Source organism: Chelon labrosus (genome assembly GCF_963514085.1).
Source record: "Chelon labrosus genome assembly, chromosome: 8".
NCBI classification, from domain to species: Eukaryota; Metazoa; Chordata; class Actinopteri; order Mugiliformes; family Mugilidae; genus Chelon; species Chelon labrosus.
In genome coordinates, this window is record NC_140358.1 from 15,360,037 (window position 1) to 15,378,724 (window position 18,688).

At 44.8% G+C, this 18,688-nt stretch overlaps 1 protein-coding gene across 2 annotated transcripts; it reads left to right on the top strand.

Moving 5' to 3' along the window:
• Window positions 1–381: 381 nt before the first annotated feature.
• Window positions 382–13,182, top strand: ctbp1l (C-terminal binding protein 1-like). 2 transcript variants are annotated; one of them, XM_084550564.1, is made up of 11 exons: window positions 382–748; window positions 1,860–1,908; window positions 2,062–2,206; window positions 5,573–5,727; window positions 5,872–6,016; window positions 6,133–6,339; window positions 6,525–6,739; window positions 7,561–7,691; window positions 7,775–7,902; window positions 8,332–8,449; window positions 9,268–13,182. In XM_084550564.1, the coding sequence occupies exons 3-11, from the start codon at window positions 2,146–2,148 to the stop codon at window positions 9,452–9,454; spliced, it is 1,347 nt and encodes a 448-aa protein (XP_084406690.1). In that variant the 5' UTR covers window positions 382–748; window positions 1,860–1,908; window positions 2,062–2,145; the 3' UTR covers window positions 9,455–13,182. The 2 variants fall into 2 exon arrangements, with proteins under 2 accessions (XP_084406690.1, XP_084406691.1); XM_084550565.1 differs by lacking the exons at window positions 382–748; window positions 1,860–1,908; window positions 2,062–2,206 and adding an exon at window positions 3,484–3,583.
• Window positions 13,183–18,688: the final 5,506 nt, after the last annotated feature.

The following is an 18,688-nucleotide window of genomic DNA, read 5'->3' on the forward strand; positions in this document are numbered from 1 at the left end:
TGATGAAGGGACACTCACCTGTAATTAAGGGGAATTTGTTTTGCTCCTCTGAAACTCCTAATTCAAGGTGTGAATTGAGGTGACATTTAGTTTTATTTAAACTCGCCACCAGTCTTTTTGAACTGAAGAAGCTACTCTGAGTGGTGAAACATTGATGAAACCCCCAAATTACCAGATGTCCTTGCCTAAGCTTTTTTTTGTTGTTGTTGTTGTTGTTGTTTTCTTCAGAGCCGATCCTGCCACTGCAAAAAACGAGTCATTCAGTTATTATTGTGACACCTAGTGGCTGGCCTCCATAAAATATTGACGCTGCGTTAATATACAGAGTTATGTCCAGTCTCACATTTTAAACGTCACGAATTGGCGCATGTATATGTAAACTATGCCTTCGGGGAATTAAAATATACATTTCGCAGAAACCCTATCACACTCTGTAAATGAGCTAGAATCACTCCGAGACGAAGCAATGGGCGAATCTTTGAAAATACTTAACATCGGACGAAGTTAAAGTGCACCAGAATAGTTGTGGTGATTGTGTAAGCGGACTTGTTGCACTGACGAGTATTACGTGTTCCGCCGTGGACGGTGAGGGCGCTCCTTCCAGTCCACGGACGCTTTTTCACAGACTGTCTGACCCCCCCATCAACAAGCCACTTCCTCTTTTGTCTAATTTCATGGCGATCGGGAGAGAGGGAACACCACCGACGCACGCACACTGTCTCAGCACTCCTCAAAGAGTTTATTCGGGGTAAATAATTGACATTTTTTTTTGCAAGATTTGTTTTCTGGCGTACAAAGTAGATGTAACGGAATTCAATCACGTGGGCGATTCACATTTCCCCGTAGAGTTACTCATTATTTCGGGTTCTGGGTCAGATATTTCACATTGTAGCGCCACTCGCTGATAACAAATCGGACGAAATGGGCTCCCCCTCCGCTTGCATCTCTGCTACACGCTCAGCGGCACGCTAGTTAACGGCGCTGGCTAGCTAGCATTAGCAATGCTGCAAACGTCTCATACATGTAGTTATGGAAATTGATTATATTGACACACTCCACAAGTTAACGACCGCCAAATGCTAACACGTGTTTATTGTGTTCGAGAGTTAGCAAGAAGTTGTAGTTTCCATTAAAATATTAGCCACTTGGAGTACTCGAATGTTTGTGTTTGTGTTAGCTACGTAGCTAGCTAGCTAGCTAGCCGCCGTGCTATTCATTTAGTTAGCATTAGCTCGGAGAGCTATTCAGAAGTTAATGTTTGCTAAACAAGCTCGGAACAGGCAAACTAAGAATGGCGTATTTTTCACAAACATGAGCTAAATAATTTATCGGCTGCTCGGAACCGATAAAAAAAATATCCGCCATTCATTGCATGTGCCTTGGTGATTGTGAACAGATTAGGAGCATGCTAGCTAGCACTGTAAGCTACTTAGTTAACGGTAACTTGGCTGCCGACGGTTGGCTGCCTTAATATTGATAATTTCACATTTAATTTATCGGTAAGATTATACACTGGTGGTGTTGTTGATGTTAACTTGTAGAGTAATTCTTTAATTGTGCTGTTTGTGAGCGGTGCTATTATTAGAAGCCCAACTTAAGTTAACCAAAAAGTTGGAAACTATTACAGAGACGTACGAGAAACACAGACACTTATGTATTAGTATGAACCAGTCTTTAATAAGTTATGAGAACAAATTGCCTTTATAACGCATTTGTCAATCTTTTAACATGTGTCAGTTGCTGTTTGTGTATTTCAAATGAACAAGAAGGAGTTGTCTTCTTGACAAACCACCTGTAGTGATACAAACTGTGCCACATTACCATAACTTAAAGTCAATATACCGTTGCTTTGTTTTCAGTGTAAACTAAGTTGTCGACCGGATTGGCACAACAGACACTGTTCTCTAGGTGAGTGTCTGTCTGAAGTCTGTTGCTGTACGGCTAAAACATTTCTCTTGTTTTACTTGCCCCTCAAACATGAAGTTATTTGTGTATTCACATATTAACGTGTAAACTGTGTTCTCTTTTCTTTTGCTGGCCGCATTCGTCGTTTGCGTGCAGGTGACACTAAGTGGACATCACTAAAGGGGCCCCGCTAGCACTTGGATCCGCTCTTCTGTGTCCCAGGTTAAGACTCCTTGGTCTATGGCTCTGATGGACAAGCACAAACAGGTCAAGCGGCAGAGACTTGACCGCATTTGTGAGGGTGAGATTTCATGAATACACTCATATATATATATACACACACACATTAAAGTGAATATGCAGGGTCCGGTGTTTATGAGCAGTATGCTTTTATTTTTTACATATTATAAGAAAAATCGATCATTGCTAATTGTAGATGATGATGCTTTTTAGCTGTGTCCACATGTGCAAACCACATTTGTATGCACTGATGTATGCAGGCTGTAATAAGGGAACATATTTAAAATACTAAACATGTTTCTGCATTTTTGTTTTTTGAACCCACGTCCAGACAATCACATTATGTTCGTGTAATTGCGCTCTTCAGTGTTATTTTTTTTATTGTGGTGGTGCTCTATGATTTTTGCGGTTGTGGTGAAATTACGGTTCTTTATTCGAGTATTGAAATCAAATTGATTAACATATTGGTCTGCAGTACACGTCACGTGATGCAGTGACACCAATTGTAGGCCGACAGTTGATAAGGTACACAAACGGCATCAGAAAGGCTGTAATTGAACTGTATGATTATTTTTGAAAGATGTGGTTCGCGGTGCTGTTAAATTGGACTACATTAAACACTAAAATGTTTCTGTTGTTTAACCCAGCCCGCTGACTAGAATGTGGTTGTCAAAATAATAGGAACACGTGTCGGTACAACACAGTACACTCCAATAGTACTTGAAAACGCAGTTATTGCTAATACCTTAACCTCCATGAAGATAAATTTAGTACAGGACTGTATATTAGGATGCGTTTGAGTTCACTAGTGTACCTAATGAACTGGCAAGTGTGTGTATTTCTTACGTCCGCTGTGTGTTTGAGAGTTTAAAGTGTAACTTCTTGGTTAGATTGATGTGCGATGACTTTACATCGAAGATGACAGAAAATTAAAAAGTAAACTTTTTTTTTAAAGTTGCTATCACATGCAGTTAGAGGATTTACAGTTCTGATATCTAGCAGAGTCGGTGTTTTGAGCTTGTGGAGAGTGGTTGATGGAGATCAGACATAATGGTGGTGCTAAAATGGAGGGAACAGTCTGGGAGAGTCTCTGGAGACGGGTGAGAGGGAGAGGGCAAGGTGAAGGGGTCGCGGCCGCAGCTACAGGGAAACGGGCCAGCTGTCTCTTTAAAAAACGACAACAGCCCAAACCGCCCTCGGCCTCAGGCTCGTCTATGCTAATGAGGTTAGTGCTGGTTGGCTGGCTCTGAATGACGCCGCCCGCGATTGGTGGACGGCCGTGGGGGAGGGGCTGGGCGTGGATGACAGCTGGGATCCAGTCAGCCAAGAGCAGGCTGGCAGAGAGAGAGGGAGGAAAAAAAAAAAGAGCGATAGAGGGAGAGCAAGGCGAGGGGGAGAGAGAGAGAGGAAGACAGGCTGACAGACTTCATAATGCAAGGTTAGGCCCGGTGCTCATGTGTTTTCTATTTTGGCATGTGTTTTTGAAATTTGTGAAGTGTGTGTGTGGGTAGAGATCTGAGGTTTGGGTGTGGTGCAGCTCTGTGTGTGCAGTTTCCCTTTTATGTTCACTGCGTGGTGGTGTTGTCGCAGCCGTTGAGAAGGAACTGAATAATCGTGTGTGTGTGTGTATGTGTGTGTGTGTGTCTAGCTGCGTCTGGGTGGAGTACTGCTGCTTGCTGCATTATCATCGCCGCCCCTCCCCCCTCACCTCTTACTCTAACTACAGCCAGAGGGAGAGAGGAGAGGAGGAGGGAGGGAGCGAGGGCAAAGAAAGGGAGAGGGAGGGAGAATGAATGAACCACTGAATGAATTGTATTGTGTGTGCGGCCATGCTTGCTCTTCGTAGGCCTTGGGTATGCCAGTGTCCTTTACTCAAATTACTCTCTGTGTAGGCCTGCTTGGACATATATTTTTTCAGAGGGAGTCTTTGTAATGAACCCCTTCGGGTTTCTCTACATAGCAAGAGTTTCTTTGTGCCTTCATCGTGTTGCTGTGGGCATGATAGCATTCTTGAGCCATCTGCAATAAATGTGAATCGCAGTGCTAAATGGAGTGCATCAGATTGTGTAAGGGTACAAAGATATATATATATAAATAAATAGCCTTTCTTTTCTTTTCTTTTTTTTCCTCGCCTGTGTGCATTTCATCCATGCGTTGGGAAATGCTCAGACGTCAGAGGAAGTGTTCACAAATATTTGTTTTCCACCCTCGGCTGCTAGCTCCCTTCCCTCCTCAGCGGTCTCAGCATTACGTCCTGCCCTCTGTCCAAGAAAATGTTCCAGCTAGGCACACTCCCCCAACACGTAACACACACACACACACACACACACACCTGTCACCCAGCAGGGACGAGATAGCGGGTACTGGTGCATGCGTGGAGTTAGTCCAAGACTGCAACTGCCGAGACAGGGAGAGGCGCGAACGTTTATAAGTGATATAACCGTCATTTGCAGATATTTGTCTTTTTTTTTTCTAGTGTTGATTTGTTTTTGTGATGTGCAGCATTTGTTTTGCTGCTTGGTGGCCTTGGCACACGTGGTTCAAACGTGCAGATGTTGCCGCTAAGGTGCGAGTGTGTAATGAAGTAAGGGAATCAGAAAAATAGGATGAAGGACTCTTCCAGACGGGAGAATTTAGGTCATGACTCAGACCCCCTCACGGACCCCCTCACGCACCCCCCACCACCTCCTCCCAGGGACCCCGCAGTTTTCTCCACCCCTCCCCCCCAGCCGCCGTACTCCCATCACCTCTCCCCCCATACCGCCACAACCCCCTCCTCGCTGTGTGTTCATACAGTAGGCAGGTCAAGTTCCCAGAATTAACACTTACCCAAAGGGGTCTGCTTGTAAATCAGAGTCCAAGCTTCTCCTCATGAGGACCTGAGCAGAACAGAGATGGATCTATGAAGACTTAATGGTGTATATTTGTTATATGGATGCCTCAACAGAGCTGGAGTTTAATACCAAATAGACCAAAATGCTGGACGCTTTCCGTGCCCTACTATAGATTTGGTTACGCATTACTTTCGTAACCCTAAAACACTAAGAAGGAACACATACACACATCGTCCGCGTTGTTCCCTAAGGGTGTTTATGGATGTGCTGGAAAAAGAGAGTCATAAAAGTCTGAGTTATTATTGTCTAAGGAGTGTGAAACTTAGCCCCGTTAAGTTTAGCCATGTGTGCAGGGGGATTTTTGTGTAAGGGTGTGATGACCTGCATCACCAAGGGTAGTCCAGACAAGGGGAAACGCAGACTATTGAGTCACTGACCTCCAGCTTTAATGGTTTTGAAATTAAAGTGGCTGGTCGCTGATTACACCGAGCTGACTCACTACTGTCAGATAGAGTCAGATATGTCTGATATGTGTTTTGTCTCGCATTTATTCACTGCATTTGTTTAAGAAATTATCTCCCTGGTTGACTCAGGTATCCGACCCCCCATCCTGAATGGGCCGATGCACCCGCGGCCCCTGGTGGCCCTGCTGGACGGGCGCGACTGTACTGTGGAAATGCCCATCCTCAAAGATGTGGCCACGGTGGCTTTCTGCGACGCCCAGTCCACGCAAGAGATTCATGAGAAGGTAGAGTAGACACATCCACACACACATCAACAATCTGTGAAGGACAAACACCGTGTCGTTTATTTCTGTGGTAGTATCAGATACCGATGCTAAATTCAGTTTAATGTGACGGACGTTTAAAGTATTTAAAACTGTCTTGTGCAGGTTTTAAACGAGGCAGTGGCCGCTCTGCTGTACCACACTATCACTCTATCCCGAGACGACTTGGAAAAGTTCAAAGGCCTACGAGTAATTGTCAGGATCGGCTCCGGCTTTGACAATGTTGACATCAAAGCAGCTGCTGAGCTTGGTGAGAGCACGGATCCTCAAAAATATTCTTAGAGACACACAGTCAGACAACCGTGAACGCATGCTTTAACACACATCGTGGTTATTTTTCTTTTCTCCTGTCTACCGGTCATCCAGGCATTGCTGTCTGTAACGTGCCAGCATCCTCAGTGGAGGAGACGGCCGACACTTCGCTATGTCTGATCCTCAACCTGTACAGGCGAGTCACCTGGATGCACCAAGCCCTCAGGGAGGGAACCCGTGCTTCTAGTGTGGAGCAGATCAGGGAGGTGGCTGGTGGTGCCGCTCGTATCCGGGGTGAGACGCTGGGCATCATCGGTCTAGGTGAGTAAAGAGTGATTAGATTTGTAGGGTGGCATCATGGGCAGAAATTCTGCCAGTTCCTGTAATCTAAGATTGTATTTGTTTTACTGACTTGTGATCTGTTTAATTCAGGTTTGTCAGTTTATGGGCAAACATGTGCACCACCATGACTGTTTATAACCCTACCACGTCCTTTGGCCTTGCAGGGCGTGTTGGTCAAGCGGTGGCTCTGCGTGCAAAGGCTTTTGGCTTTGGTGTGATCTTTTATGACCCGTACCTGCCGGACGGTGTGGAGCGCTCACTGGGCCTGCAGCGAATGGCCACGCTGCAGGACCTGCTCATACACTCTGACTGTGTGTCCCTGCACTGCAGCCTCAACGAGCACAACCACCACCTCATTAATGACTTCACCATCAAACAGGTCGGAAGATATTCTCTGAATAAGTTTGTATCAAGCAATGAATGTGTAGGTTTTGATTTTCTTTTCTGTAATTTATTATTGGACATACTTTAATATAGGGTTAGATCTCCAAGCCACACACACCCACACAGGTAGTGTAAAAGTCAAGAAGAAGAACAAGAACTAGGGTTCTATTTGACCCTATGAATCACTTGTAGACGCTTGTAGATTGCAAATCAGGTTGTATTCGAAGTTTCTTTACTCTTAAAGTCAATATAACCTAAATGAAATAGATTTAATACGCTTTAATAAGTATAATGATTTATAATTACACTTTTAACTGCATGACAAGTGGGGGTTAAAATGTATTTACTCTTTATTTATTCATCATGTCTCATCAAATCTGTTTTAATAACATCTGTGCAACCTGTCGGGATTAATCTGAAAAATGTTTATGTGTGCTGGGAGCTTCATCTTTATTCTTTTGTAGAATTTATGGTGAAATTATATACATTCAACATAATCATTACCATCAGATAAGTATCTTGTTGCTTAAACACATTGGCCTTGTCCTTTTTTTTTTTTTTTATGACTAAGGAACAGTGGAAAAAATGCAACCTTTGTTGTCTAATATGCAGACCTACTGGTTTGTGTTCTGTAAATAATAAGAAGCAATGCTGGCAAGAGTCAACACTCACTTTTGTATTCAGCCTAAAATCCAGACACTCAAATCTGAATAGATTCTGAATATATCAGCCTCTACTATTGTTATTTTGCTGCATCTTAAAAGTGTCAAATCTGCTCCACATTGTTTAATCATGTTGTTTCACAATGTGATGCAGATGCGTCAAGGAGCCTTCCTGGTGAACACGTCAAGAGGCGGTCTGGTCGATGAGAAAGCGCTGGCCCAGGCCCTGAAGGAGGGTCGGATACGAGGAGCTGCCCTGGACGTCCACGAGACAGAACCCTTCAGGTGTCAAAATTACACCCGTAAACGAGTATGAAGCTCAACTTTACTGCTCCACTCTCTCTAACAGCCTTACTCCTTCTCGACAGCTTCTCAACAGGCCCGCTGAAGGACGCCCCCAACCTGATCTGTACCCCGCACACATCCTGGTACAGTGAGCAGGCCTCCGTTGAGGCCCGTGAGGAGGCAGCCAGGGAAGTGCGCCGGGCCATCACCGGTAAGGAGCACACGCTGTTCACTGAATGAGATGAAGAATGTGATTTCATTGAAATCCGTATCGTTTGTTTGTAGCCAGAGCATTATGTTTAATTGTAGATTGGTAGGTGTTCCCCTGTGACGGCTTGACGGACACACGGTGAATTTGAAAATGAAATGCCAATTAAATGTTACAGAAAAAATATTATTAAAATCTTGGATAAGCAGAGTTCTATTTCCTCCAAATTGCATAAATCAGTCGCAGCGATGATGCCGCTACAACCTTTAAAAATAACCACACACTTTGGAGTAACTAATCCCCTTCTGTAAATGCCTAGCTTTATTATTTGATATTTAAACACAGCATCAGGTATCTGATAAAGGGATGTTGTCAGTAGCATGAACTCATGTTTGTGTCTGAACCTCTGTGGGCGTGTTTTCTTTGCTCTAGGGCGTATCCCTGACAGTCTGAAGAACTGTGTTAATAAGGAGTATCTGATGGCAGCCTCTCAGTGGCCCAGCATGGAGGCGGCGACTGTTCACCCAGAACTTAATGGAGCCACCTACAGGTGAGAGGAGTGGATGTGGACGAGAGCTGCGACTATTTTCCGAGTTGTTGATTCATTCTTTGGTTAACCATTAAATAATGAACAGAATTTCCCCTATTGAACTTTCATGCAATATTTTAACTTGATATCTTTGAATGAAATTATATATTTTACAACTAAATTGCATGGTCGGATGGAGGGTTAGTCCTGAGCCGCTGCCTGGCACCCATGTTTGTTGATGATGGTGGGAGGAAACCCATGCAGACGCAGGGAGAACATGCAAACTCCGCACACGCCTAGAACATAATGTTAATGGAAATCTATATGGTTTTAATTCTTATATCATACTACCCTTCATGAGAATCTTTAAATTCTTGTCTGACACACAACAAAAGGGACACATCTGCAGCTCCCAGGCAATAACCCCAAACTAAGAATCAGACAAAACCGCTGTAAGAGTCCAAATACTGATGCTGCTTGTTGTTCTGAGGTTGGAAAGTTGGCAGACGTTCTCTGCTGAGTTCCTCTTTGTGCTCATTGTTTAGCTGCTGTACTACAGTGGAGGGCTGTTTAATTTTTACTAAGCATTCAACTCATTGGGGTTCTATTTAGTGAATTACTTTTGACGTCCGGGTTCAGGCTTATTTGGTCATTTTTGCCGTTCTTGTCAGTGGGTGCTGCCACAATCAGGGATGTAAAGTTAATATTATATATTAAGTTAACCACCACGATGAATTTGACTAGTCTTTTCAGCCTTAACATAGACTGTGAGAATTGATCAGGACTATAAACGAGTCTTTGTTGGTATGTAAATTTCTTTGCGGTTTGCTCTGTGTCAGATTTCCTACAGGTCTGATCAATGTTGCAGCAGCGGGGGGCCTTCCAGGAGCCGGTGCAGGCGTTGAGAGCCTTGTTTCAGGAACCCTGGCACACGGCATCGCCCCAGTGTCCCACCCCCCTCACGCCCCTTCCCCGGGGCAGCCTACTAAGGCCGAAGCCGACAGAGACATCCCCTCCGACCAATAGCCCCCTCCGCTGCCGCCAGCACATTCCGCCATCTCTGGAAACCAACCCCCACCTCCCAGGATCAGACACAACCCGGCCCCCTAGAACATCGGCAGCACCAGTTTGACCTGACGTGGCTCTACAGTCTTTCCTCAGATCACATAACCAGCCCAGGAGTGACCTATCCTACAGCGAGCCCCGTCCCACTCGGACCCCGCCCCAGAACACACACATCCCTCCATCCTCATCTCACCCGCCATCCCCTCCCCTTCCCTTCACTCCCCCCACTACGTCAGCAATAACTGTTCTCAAGGATTCAATTATTGGATTGGTTTATTTCCTTAGTTGGCTGTTGTTTTAATGGAAAGTTGATCTGTTGTGGTTCTAGGTGTTAATGTTTGTTTGTTTATTAAAATGAAATAGCATTTCTGACGCAAGGCTTTACAGCCTAGCGCCTCCTGCAGTCCTCCTCTGGTTCTGACCACTAGAGGCACAGAGACATAAAGGTTGAAGCCCCACTTTGTACATTAATGGCTCATGTTACTGCTCTCTTCTTCTTCTTTTCTTTTCTTCCCCCACTCCTCTTTCTTATGATGGGGGAAATGTGTACTGAAGTAAACCGTACAGAATTGCAGACAGTACATTCTTTCCTCCCCAAAAAGCATCTAGCTCCCCCTCTGCCCACCGTTGCCCTTATCTCCCCCTGACACTGTCGTCATCTTGCTCAGCAGAGGGATCCCTAATGCTGTCATGGAGCTCCCTGACTCTTGGTATGTTTTACCTGCGCAGCTCACACTTGGGCGTTAAACCGTTGTAGAGCGATACGAAATATCCTTTGTCAACTTTTAATGCTGTGATGGTTTAGTTTTAGGACAGTCGTCCCCGTGTTCACGCATGCTCGGCCCCTCGTGAGTTATTCAGTCACAATAGAGTGTCAAATCGGCGACGCCGCGGTGTGAATTTCCATTTCCTGCCAGCAGCCGGGGGAGGTCTGTGTGTGATGTGTTGTGCCCACACATCCACCAGGCGCTGCATGCCAGACTCCCTGCCAGCAGAGGGCGCTGCCTGGCCGCTCAGAGCTGAGAGTGTTGCCCGCAGCTTGTTACAGGTCAGCTTTAGTGATGAAGAACATGATCACACACTGCCGAAATTCAAAAACACAGGAAGGGTGAACAGGGATCCACTACCGCCTTATTGTTTGACAAGAGCTCACCACACCCCGCCACCACCACCACCACCCTCCTCCTTCTCCTCCTCCTAATACACCCACCCACCCTCCACTCATCTCCCACTGTCATGGCCCGCCCTACACATCTGCTCATGAACCAGAATGCATCCAGTGTGAGGGGACAGTAGAGATTAGATTCCCTGTAGGAGCAAGGGGACAGTGTTCTTGCATGCTGGCTCGTTAATGACAGTGGTGTGTGTGTGCGCGTGCGTGTGCGTGTGTGTGTGTGTGTGTGTAAATGCGGGTGTGTTTGTATGTTCCCTCACCCTTTTATGATAACAGGCTGTTGTCGTTCCAAAGGAATAGTCCCTAGGAGTAACTCTTAAACGCTGTTGCCCTGGTGTCAAGGGAACACCTTTCTAGTACCTCAGTAACAGATATTGAATGTACCGTGCATACCCTTTTATTTTTTGTACAGATTTTCTAGATGACGTCTTTACTATTCTTTACTAGAAGGGTTGTGAAATTGTAGCAGTAATGACACAATAAAACAAAAAACGTAAATAAAAACAAAACGAAACCCCTGTGAACTAATTAGGACAAATTCTTCTTGTAAGGCCACCGAATACTCAGGCTTCAAAAAACAAAAGCTCTCTTTAACCTTTTTAATTTCCTCGTCGTGAAAAAAATGTCAGCACAATCCAGCGCACCCCGTTCATAGACGTGTGACTCTCATGTGTTTCGACCTCCAATCTCGCTGGCTGACGGAAAAAAAAACAAAACAAAAGGCGGTCGTCGTGGTCTGCTAGATTTCTTTTTTTTTTTTTTTTTTACTAGAACAGTAGTGGTAGATGCTGTTTTTCTTTTTTTATTATTATTATCCCCCTTTCATTGTCAAGCTGCTCTATCTATAGTGCATGTGAGGTAATTTTCAAGGGGAAGTACTATTGCCCCCCCGCCCCCCGCCCTTTACCCTCGACTCCCCCCCCCTGAAGTGTTTTCAACCCGAGTTGCCATTTTTGTCGTGGTCAGTTTCCAGTGATGTACAGTTTTCCCCTCAGAGTCTATGAGAGACACGGAGCATGTCTGTGTCCTGAGATGGTAGGCTCCTCTGTCATGTGATGAGTATATATTTTTAAAAAAATAACCCCCATAGTTTGGATTATGAGCATAATAGTAATCTTAAATTTTGCTGTTGATGATGATGATTATATATATTTTTCAGTTCAGCAGTGCACTGTTATGAAAACCATTGTTTTATTGTAGGATTTCATTTTTATGGATATGCTGTCTGTGTTCTACATGTTGTACTGAAACATTTCAGAGAAAACAAGAGATCCCCTTCCCTACCAGTTTTTTTTTTTTTTAAGAATTTGTCTTATCCCACTTGTGCTTTCCAGCTGATATCCTGTGGGCCTTACTTATTCTCTCCCTGTAACCGTAGCTGTTATAGAAAGCCGCCATGGAACCACTCACTGCCTTAATACAGTTGACCACAGCAGGTGAAGACAGGAAACGCACCTAGCCGAAAAGAACGGGCCGAAATCGAGGCCGCTCCGCAAAAAAAAAAAAGAAAAGAAAAAAGATGCTCCTCACACCCCGACAGGTTAAAATCTACCGCACCTTGCATTACTTCTTCAGCGATGAACCACGTTTGGCCTTGTGTGAACAGTTTTATCTCATCCTGCAATGACGTGAAATCCAGCGTGACTTCTTACTGTGCATTAACGATTTGTTTTTGGGTTTTTTGTACTCTAGTTTTTAAATAGTCAGCCCGGCGGTGTGTACGTGCGCAGGCTATAACAGATAAGCACAGTGTGTATGCTCGCAACAGCTGATATATTTCACTCTTGGGTGTGAGTCTGCCCCTCCACCGTCGCAGCTCTGGGGCTTTTGAAGCGTCTTTAAAGGAGCTGCTAGACCCCCAGGGTGGCCGGTGGAGGTGGGGGCGGAGGTGGGGGTGGAGGAAGGGAGGGCAAAGCGGACACCGGTGTGGTCTGTCAACAAAAAGCGGAAAATGATGGTGAGAGTTGGTCACTTTTTCTCTCTCAGGGTTCAAATGCACACATATCCTCCAGCAGTCGCCCTCTGTCTCGTGTCCCTCATCCCAGGTTTTTCTGCCCTCAGAGCGTTTTTTGTTTTTTTGCTTTTATTTTATTATTTTTATTTTTACAAACCGCTGTCCCCCTCTTCCCCCTCCCCCTCTTTGTGCACAGGTCTGAACTTTTTTCTTTCCGTGTTTGCTTTCCTTTGGCACTGACATCTTACCATCTAACAAGGAATGAATGAATGAATGTTTGAACGTGACTGCGTGTATAATGTTAAAAATTGGGAAATGTATTTTTACAACATGTGAACATTTTTTTTTTTTTTTTCACTCACACTCATCGTGAATTGATTTATTTTTTTCTTTCACCAGACTGCAAAAACAAACAAAAAAAACAAATGAAAAAAAAAAAATCCTGTAACTAGGCTCTTAAGCTTTATTTTTGTTTTGTTTACTTTTTTATTAGAAACAATCATGTTTGTGATGGTAACTTCCAATGGTAAACTCCACACCGTATTTTAATAAAATCTTAAAAATTAAACATTTGCTCCCTTTTTTTTTTTTTTTTTTTTTTTTTATATGTAACTCTCCTAATAAGAGTTTTTATCTGCTGGTACCACGAACCCTCCTGCGTACTGAACCTTTAACTCTGCCTTCGGTCACGTCTTCTCAAAACATCTCTGTGCTTGATTAGTACTGTTAAGTAACGCTCACAATTAAAGCCAGGGCCAGTGTGTCATCTCGCTGACGACACGGAGCTTTAAAGAACTTTTGCCATAAACAAAATTGTTTGCCACTGCCAGCTTTTTATAAGGCAACGAGGGGGGAGGCAGCGCTAGAACGGCTACGGCTTTATGAGTCGGCCGAGTGGGTGGGGAGTGCGGGGAAGGGGGCTACTGTGTCGACCCGCTAGGCAAAAGAGGGTGGAGGATTATCGGCCCCAAAATTGCTTCCACATGCATATAACCAGGGGCCCTAAAATGGAGAGAGAGAGATGGATTGTGTTTATGGGCTGTGTTTTAATTTTCAGTTTGTGTCCAGTGGTTATTTTCAGCCCAGTAAACTATCGCTATGATACAAATAGCTCCCTGACTTGCTTAGCAGTGCACTCCTGTAATATTTATAGAAAACAAAATGCAGCAGAGCCACATACTTCAATCAGGCATAACATTATGACTGCCTGCCCAATATTGCGTAGGTCTCCCTTGTGTCTCCAAAATAGTTGTGACTCATCAGAGAATGGATACTGGCCTTCTGAGGGTGTCCTGTGGTGTCTGGCAACAGGATGTTGTTAGGGAGGGGGGGGGGGGGGGGAGTTGCATGTTACTACCTGACATAACTGGATCAGGATCACTGGATCAGGCTTGTTGCAGTGCATCCCATAGATCAGTTTGGGATCTAGTGACTTTGGAGGTCAGGTCAACACCTTGTGCTTTTTGAGTTGTTCCTAAACTGTTTCTGTGTGTGTGTGTGTCTGTGTCAGGCTGCATCCTGCTGGGGATGGCTGCTGCCATCAAGGAGTGTCACTGCTATGCGTTGGGGGGGGTGCCTGGTCTGATCTCGGTGGGTGGTACATGTCAAAGTAACATCAACACGAATGCCAGGTCCAAAAGTATCCCAACGTTGAATTGTCACAAGATGGTCCTGGGTTCAGTCTCATTGTTATGCCTGATCGGTGTATATCTCTCTTATTGTGTCTGCTCCTCTTGGTCTAAATATGGCAGGCAACTTAACCTAAAAAGCAACTGTTATGCTAGTAGCGGCTAATGTAGCCTGGAGCCACTAGCCGCAACAACCTGTAATGACTGAAATTAAGTTGTTATGGTGGTTTTTATTCCATATATCATTATGACCAGACTGAGAGTCAACAGCCATGGTAATAACATGTCTTATGTTAGGCCAATGTTTAGACGATTTAATGTTAGCAATTTTAGTTTAGCATGTTAGCATGCTAACACAAATTACAGCTGCAGGCAGTTGGATTTTCCTTATATTTAATGCCATCTTATAGTTAATATTTAAGTCTACGAAGGCTACTGACACAACCCTGGCCTGATTTATTGAGTTTATCTGTATTTATGGTTTAATATATTTGTTTTTCAGCATGGAGGTAAATACAGTATACCGTACATAGTGTTTTCATCCAAGCAGGGACGTATTACATAACCGTGCGTGTAGGCGAAGGAGGCCCAGGATGCGAGCAGGATTTTAACAGAGCTGATTCACACACACTTCAAACACACTTTGCTTCCTAAGTCCCCTCCTGAGACAGCAGCACACGTTAACCCTCTCGGCTCCCAAGCTGCGCCACCACACCACATATCTGGAGTCGTCTGTCCAAGAGGTGGAGGAAGGTGGGGTGTCTCATCGGGCCTGGCTGTCCGCCGTCAAACCGGTAAAATGTGAGTACTGGTCCCCTTATCGCTGCTGGGTCGTTCTGCTGTGGGAACTTCCATCGGGTTTTAGTGAGAATCGTCTCAAAAGTCTCGTAAGATCATACGGCTGAGATCCAGAGATGAGAACGATACGAAATAACTTCAAGCCTTGACAGATGAGGATGTGTGTGTGTGTGTTTGTGTGTGTGTGCGCTTGCCCCTGTGATAGATTAGTCTCTAGGCAGATGACCTATCCCTCTTGGTGGGATCACACCAACCTCAAAGCTGTGGGATAAATATTTGTCTTCGTCTGTTTTTGGAATGATTAAATATTATTCCAGCCACGGATTGACTCATCCCTGTCGGACTGCACCGACTTTGTTTTCCATTTGAGAGGATCAAGTATTGCATTTTTCATAATGTCAACAAATCCTGTGACAGTGTAGTCTGATAATGCTTTTTTCCTCTTTGCCGCAGACTTTCATTGGCCAAAAACTATTAAAACACTGCAGTTATTTGGGCGATTATGTTACTTTGCCACAGTAAGCATGTTTATTTTCACTCAGTCCTTTGTACTGCATTCTCTGCTGCTGCCACGAATACACCAAAATGGTATTCATTTCCAATATGCACAGTTTAGTCCTACTTGATTAATGTTTAGACAATTATTTAGCCTTGTTTAAATAATTAAGATGTACTATTGTGACCTTTTTATAGATTTACATCCAGTAGTGAATGAATAAGCTTTGAGCTGAGCGCCACGGGCAGGGTAGATACGTCAGCTTTATCCACGCTTCTCTTTCCTTCTGTGTGTTGCACTGGTCCAGAGCGTTTGTGGCGGTGGGGCTGACACACTCTTACGGCTCCTGCTCTGTGATTAGCTCATGGTTTTCCCTTCATTGCTTCACTCCCTTGGCCCGTGCAACGTTGACGTGATTGACAGGAAGAAAACCTTCAGCTATCTTGGAGATTTGCGTCAGTCGGGCAAATGTGCTGCTCTGCCTGGTCACCCTAATGGTAACCTTTGTGTGCGAGTTTCTGCAGAGTGTGGTTTTAACTGCTGGTGCGTGTGTCTGTGTGTGTGTGTGTGTGTGTGTGTGTGTGTGTGTGTGTGTGTTATAGTAATCACAGCAGTCATCAATTCCCGCATCAGTTTGCAGGGACATGTGTGAGTCTTAATGTCCACGGGCATATCTGCCAATGTGAGTTCATATTTGAGGGGATTTTTGTGTGTGCAGTGCGTGCTCACGCGCGCACACACGCACACACACACACCTGTGCAGCTGACAGAGTGTGAATGACGTTTTACATTGATGTGAGTCAGCCTGGATGCTGAGCCCACTGTCGTTAATCAGGAGCAGGAGGAGAGTCAGGTTTTTCCCAGAATCTACTTTTAACAGCACAACAGACATAATAGATAGATAGATGGATAGACAGACAGATGGATAGATAGATGGACGGATAGATAGACAGATGAACAGCGTGAAGAAATAAAGCCAAATACCGATGGAGACAGGGTGAAATTGTTTGCTTGGTTGTTTATGACTGCAGGACACAAGTCCAAATTGTTACCTGATCCACATCAAACCCCGCTTCGCCTCTTCCTCCGTCTGCTCCTCTACGTCGCTCCTCATTCCTGGCGGGTTTACAGCCGAGCAAACCTTGCAGTGACGTGGCCGACTCGATTTAAAGGTCTGAAGTTCTCCAATTGCGGAGCTGTTTTCTTGGTCTGGCTGACGTTTGCCAGGTCATGTTGTTCAGAACGGTGGATCAAAACCCTGGTCAGTGTGTGTGTGTGTGTGTAAAGTAGGTGCATTGATGAAATATAGGCTGACTGCTATGTTGCGTCATGCCTGTGGATAATAATCAAGACGGCGTATTTTCCTTGAAGTTTTACACGCATCGTCCTCTGCGCACACGTACAAGCGGCCTTATTCATTCTGGGTCTTGACACATTGATAAGTGATTGGCGGCCGGCAACAGAAACCTCCCTGGTTGTCCCATGTGTGTACCAGCTGTGGGAACTGGTGACCACACGTCTCCCCTCTCTCTCTCTATCTTGCTGTCTCACTCACACATGCACACCCTCACACACTCGAGGAATTAGACTTGGTCTCACAGCTGCATCTGCCACAGGACAGAAGGACCATTTGTAACGGTGGGAAAAACCTCTGACTGTCTGCAAGGTCCAATCAGTAAATTAAATGCAGAAACAAAACCCCGTGCTTCTGTCCAGATTGCACTCATCTGTAATCCAGGTTGCATGACCTGCAGTATTTCTCATTTCTCTTTCTGTTTTATTGCCATTAATTCCCTGAAACTCTCGTGTCTGACAGAGTGTTCTGAAGAACAATGGCAACTTAATACACAATGCTGAGAGGTGTGTGTGTGTGTGTGTGAAGAAAGGCCAATGTGGTGTTGATTAGCTTGTCAGCAATGAGGTTGCTGAGTTTACACAGCCACCGAAAGACTAAAGAGGGGAAAGACAGAGGGAGAGAAGAGAGGGACGGTGGAGGAGAAGAGGGAGGCTGGTAACTGCCTTTCCATACAAGGAGAGGTAGGGGGAGAAAAGAGGAGGAGGGGGAGGAGAAAGCAAGAGAAAGAGAGAGCGAGAGAGGGAGGGTAACATGAGGAGATACAATGAGAGAGAGAGAGAGACGGGAGGAGGAGAGAAATTTGGAATGAGATAAAGACCGGCAATAGAGGGATAAAGGCTGATAAGGTTGCACCGCACCGCCCGTTACAGGAGGGGAAGAGTGGAGCCGTATCCTGTCTGTGATTCTGCTGCAGCTTCTCTCTGTCACTGACCGACTCTATCCAGCACAGGTAGGGAGCACACACACCAAACCTTCATTCATTCTCTGCACAGAAAGTCCGCCGGCTTTTTCAGCCTTGCCGGTTCAGTCATCCAGTTTCTTTGCTTTTGGAAGAGCTGTTCAGATCAAGGCAAAAGCAGCAATACCTCAATTTGAAGAGTAAAGCATTGCTTAGAATGAATAGTAGAAGATAGAAGGGAGGTAGAAGTGTATTATGTAATTATCAGCATCAAACTAAACATAAAGTAAAAGTCATTAATTATGCTGACAGGAGACTTTTACCTGGTCCTTATATAGTACACGTCTGGGTGGCTGTATGTAAAGATCTTAGTGTACGTAACAGCAGTATACATAAATTGTGCAACAGTAGTATTACGTAATAAGCAGAACATTTTCCATAGGTATGTAGAATTTAAGAGGAATGGATTCAAGCAGCACTGAATGAAAATATTCTGTGCAAGTGTCTCAAAGAGATAAATGAAAAGAGATTTTCCACTTCTGAATTCATGCCATGTTTCTTCTCCTGCAGGAATAATGTGAACAGATGTCTGCTTTCTGTGATTTGTGTCCCATAATTTCCCCCAGTAAAAGTCTGTTGCAGCTACTGAATCGTTTGCCTGCTTGCGCTGCTAGATATTGACCTCCGCCGGTGCAAATTGACGCACAGTATCGAGCCGTGCGTGTCCCCGTCTTCGCTGGTCCTCCTGTTGACAATGTGGCTTTGGTTAAGCACTTCGGGAAAATCAAACTCTGCACATCCTCCTCACTGATCTGTTGCCTTCGCTGAAATGAATTCCCCCTCCGACTGCATGAGAAACAGTCTGGTTTCTGACCGCCTGTTGTGATGCA

Bases quoted from the DNA above. Each gene is read 5' to 3' on its own strand.
- ctbp1l (XM_084550564.1), top strand. From the start codon at position 2,146: ATGGCTCTGATGGACAAGCACAAACAGGTCAAGCGGCAGAGACTTGAC. The intron at 6,740-7,560 runs GTCGGAAGATAT...AATGTGATGCAG, and splicing joins ATGACTTCACCATCAAACAG to ATGCGTCAAGGAGCCTTCCT. The intron at 7,692-7,774 runs GTGTCAAAATTA...CCTTCTCGACAG, and splicing joins CACGAGACAGAACCCTTCAG to CTTCTCAACAGGCCCGCTGA.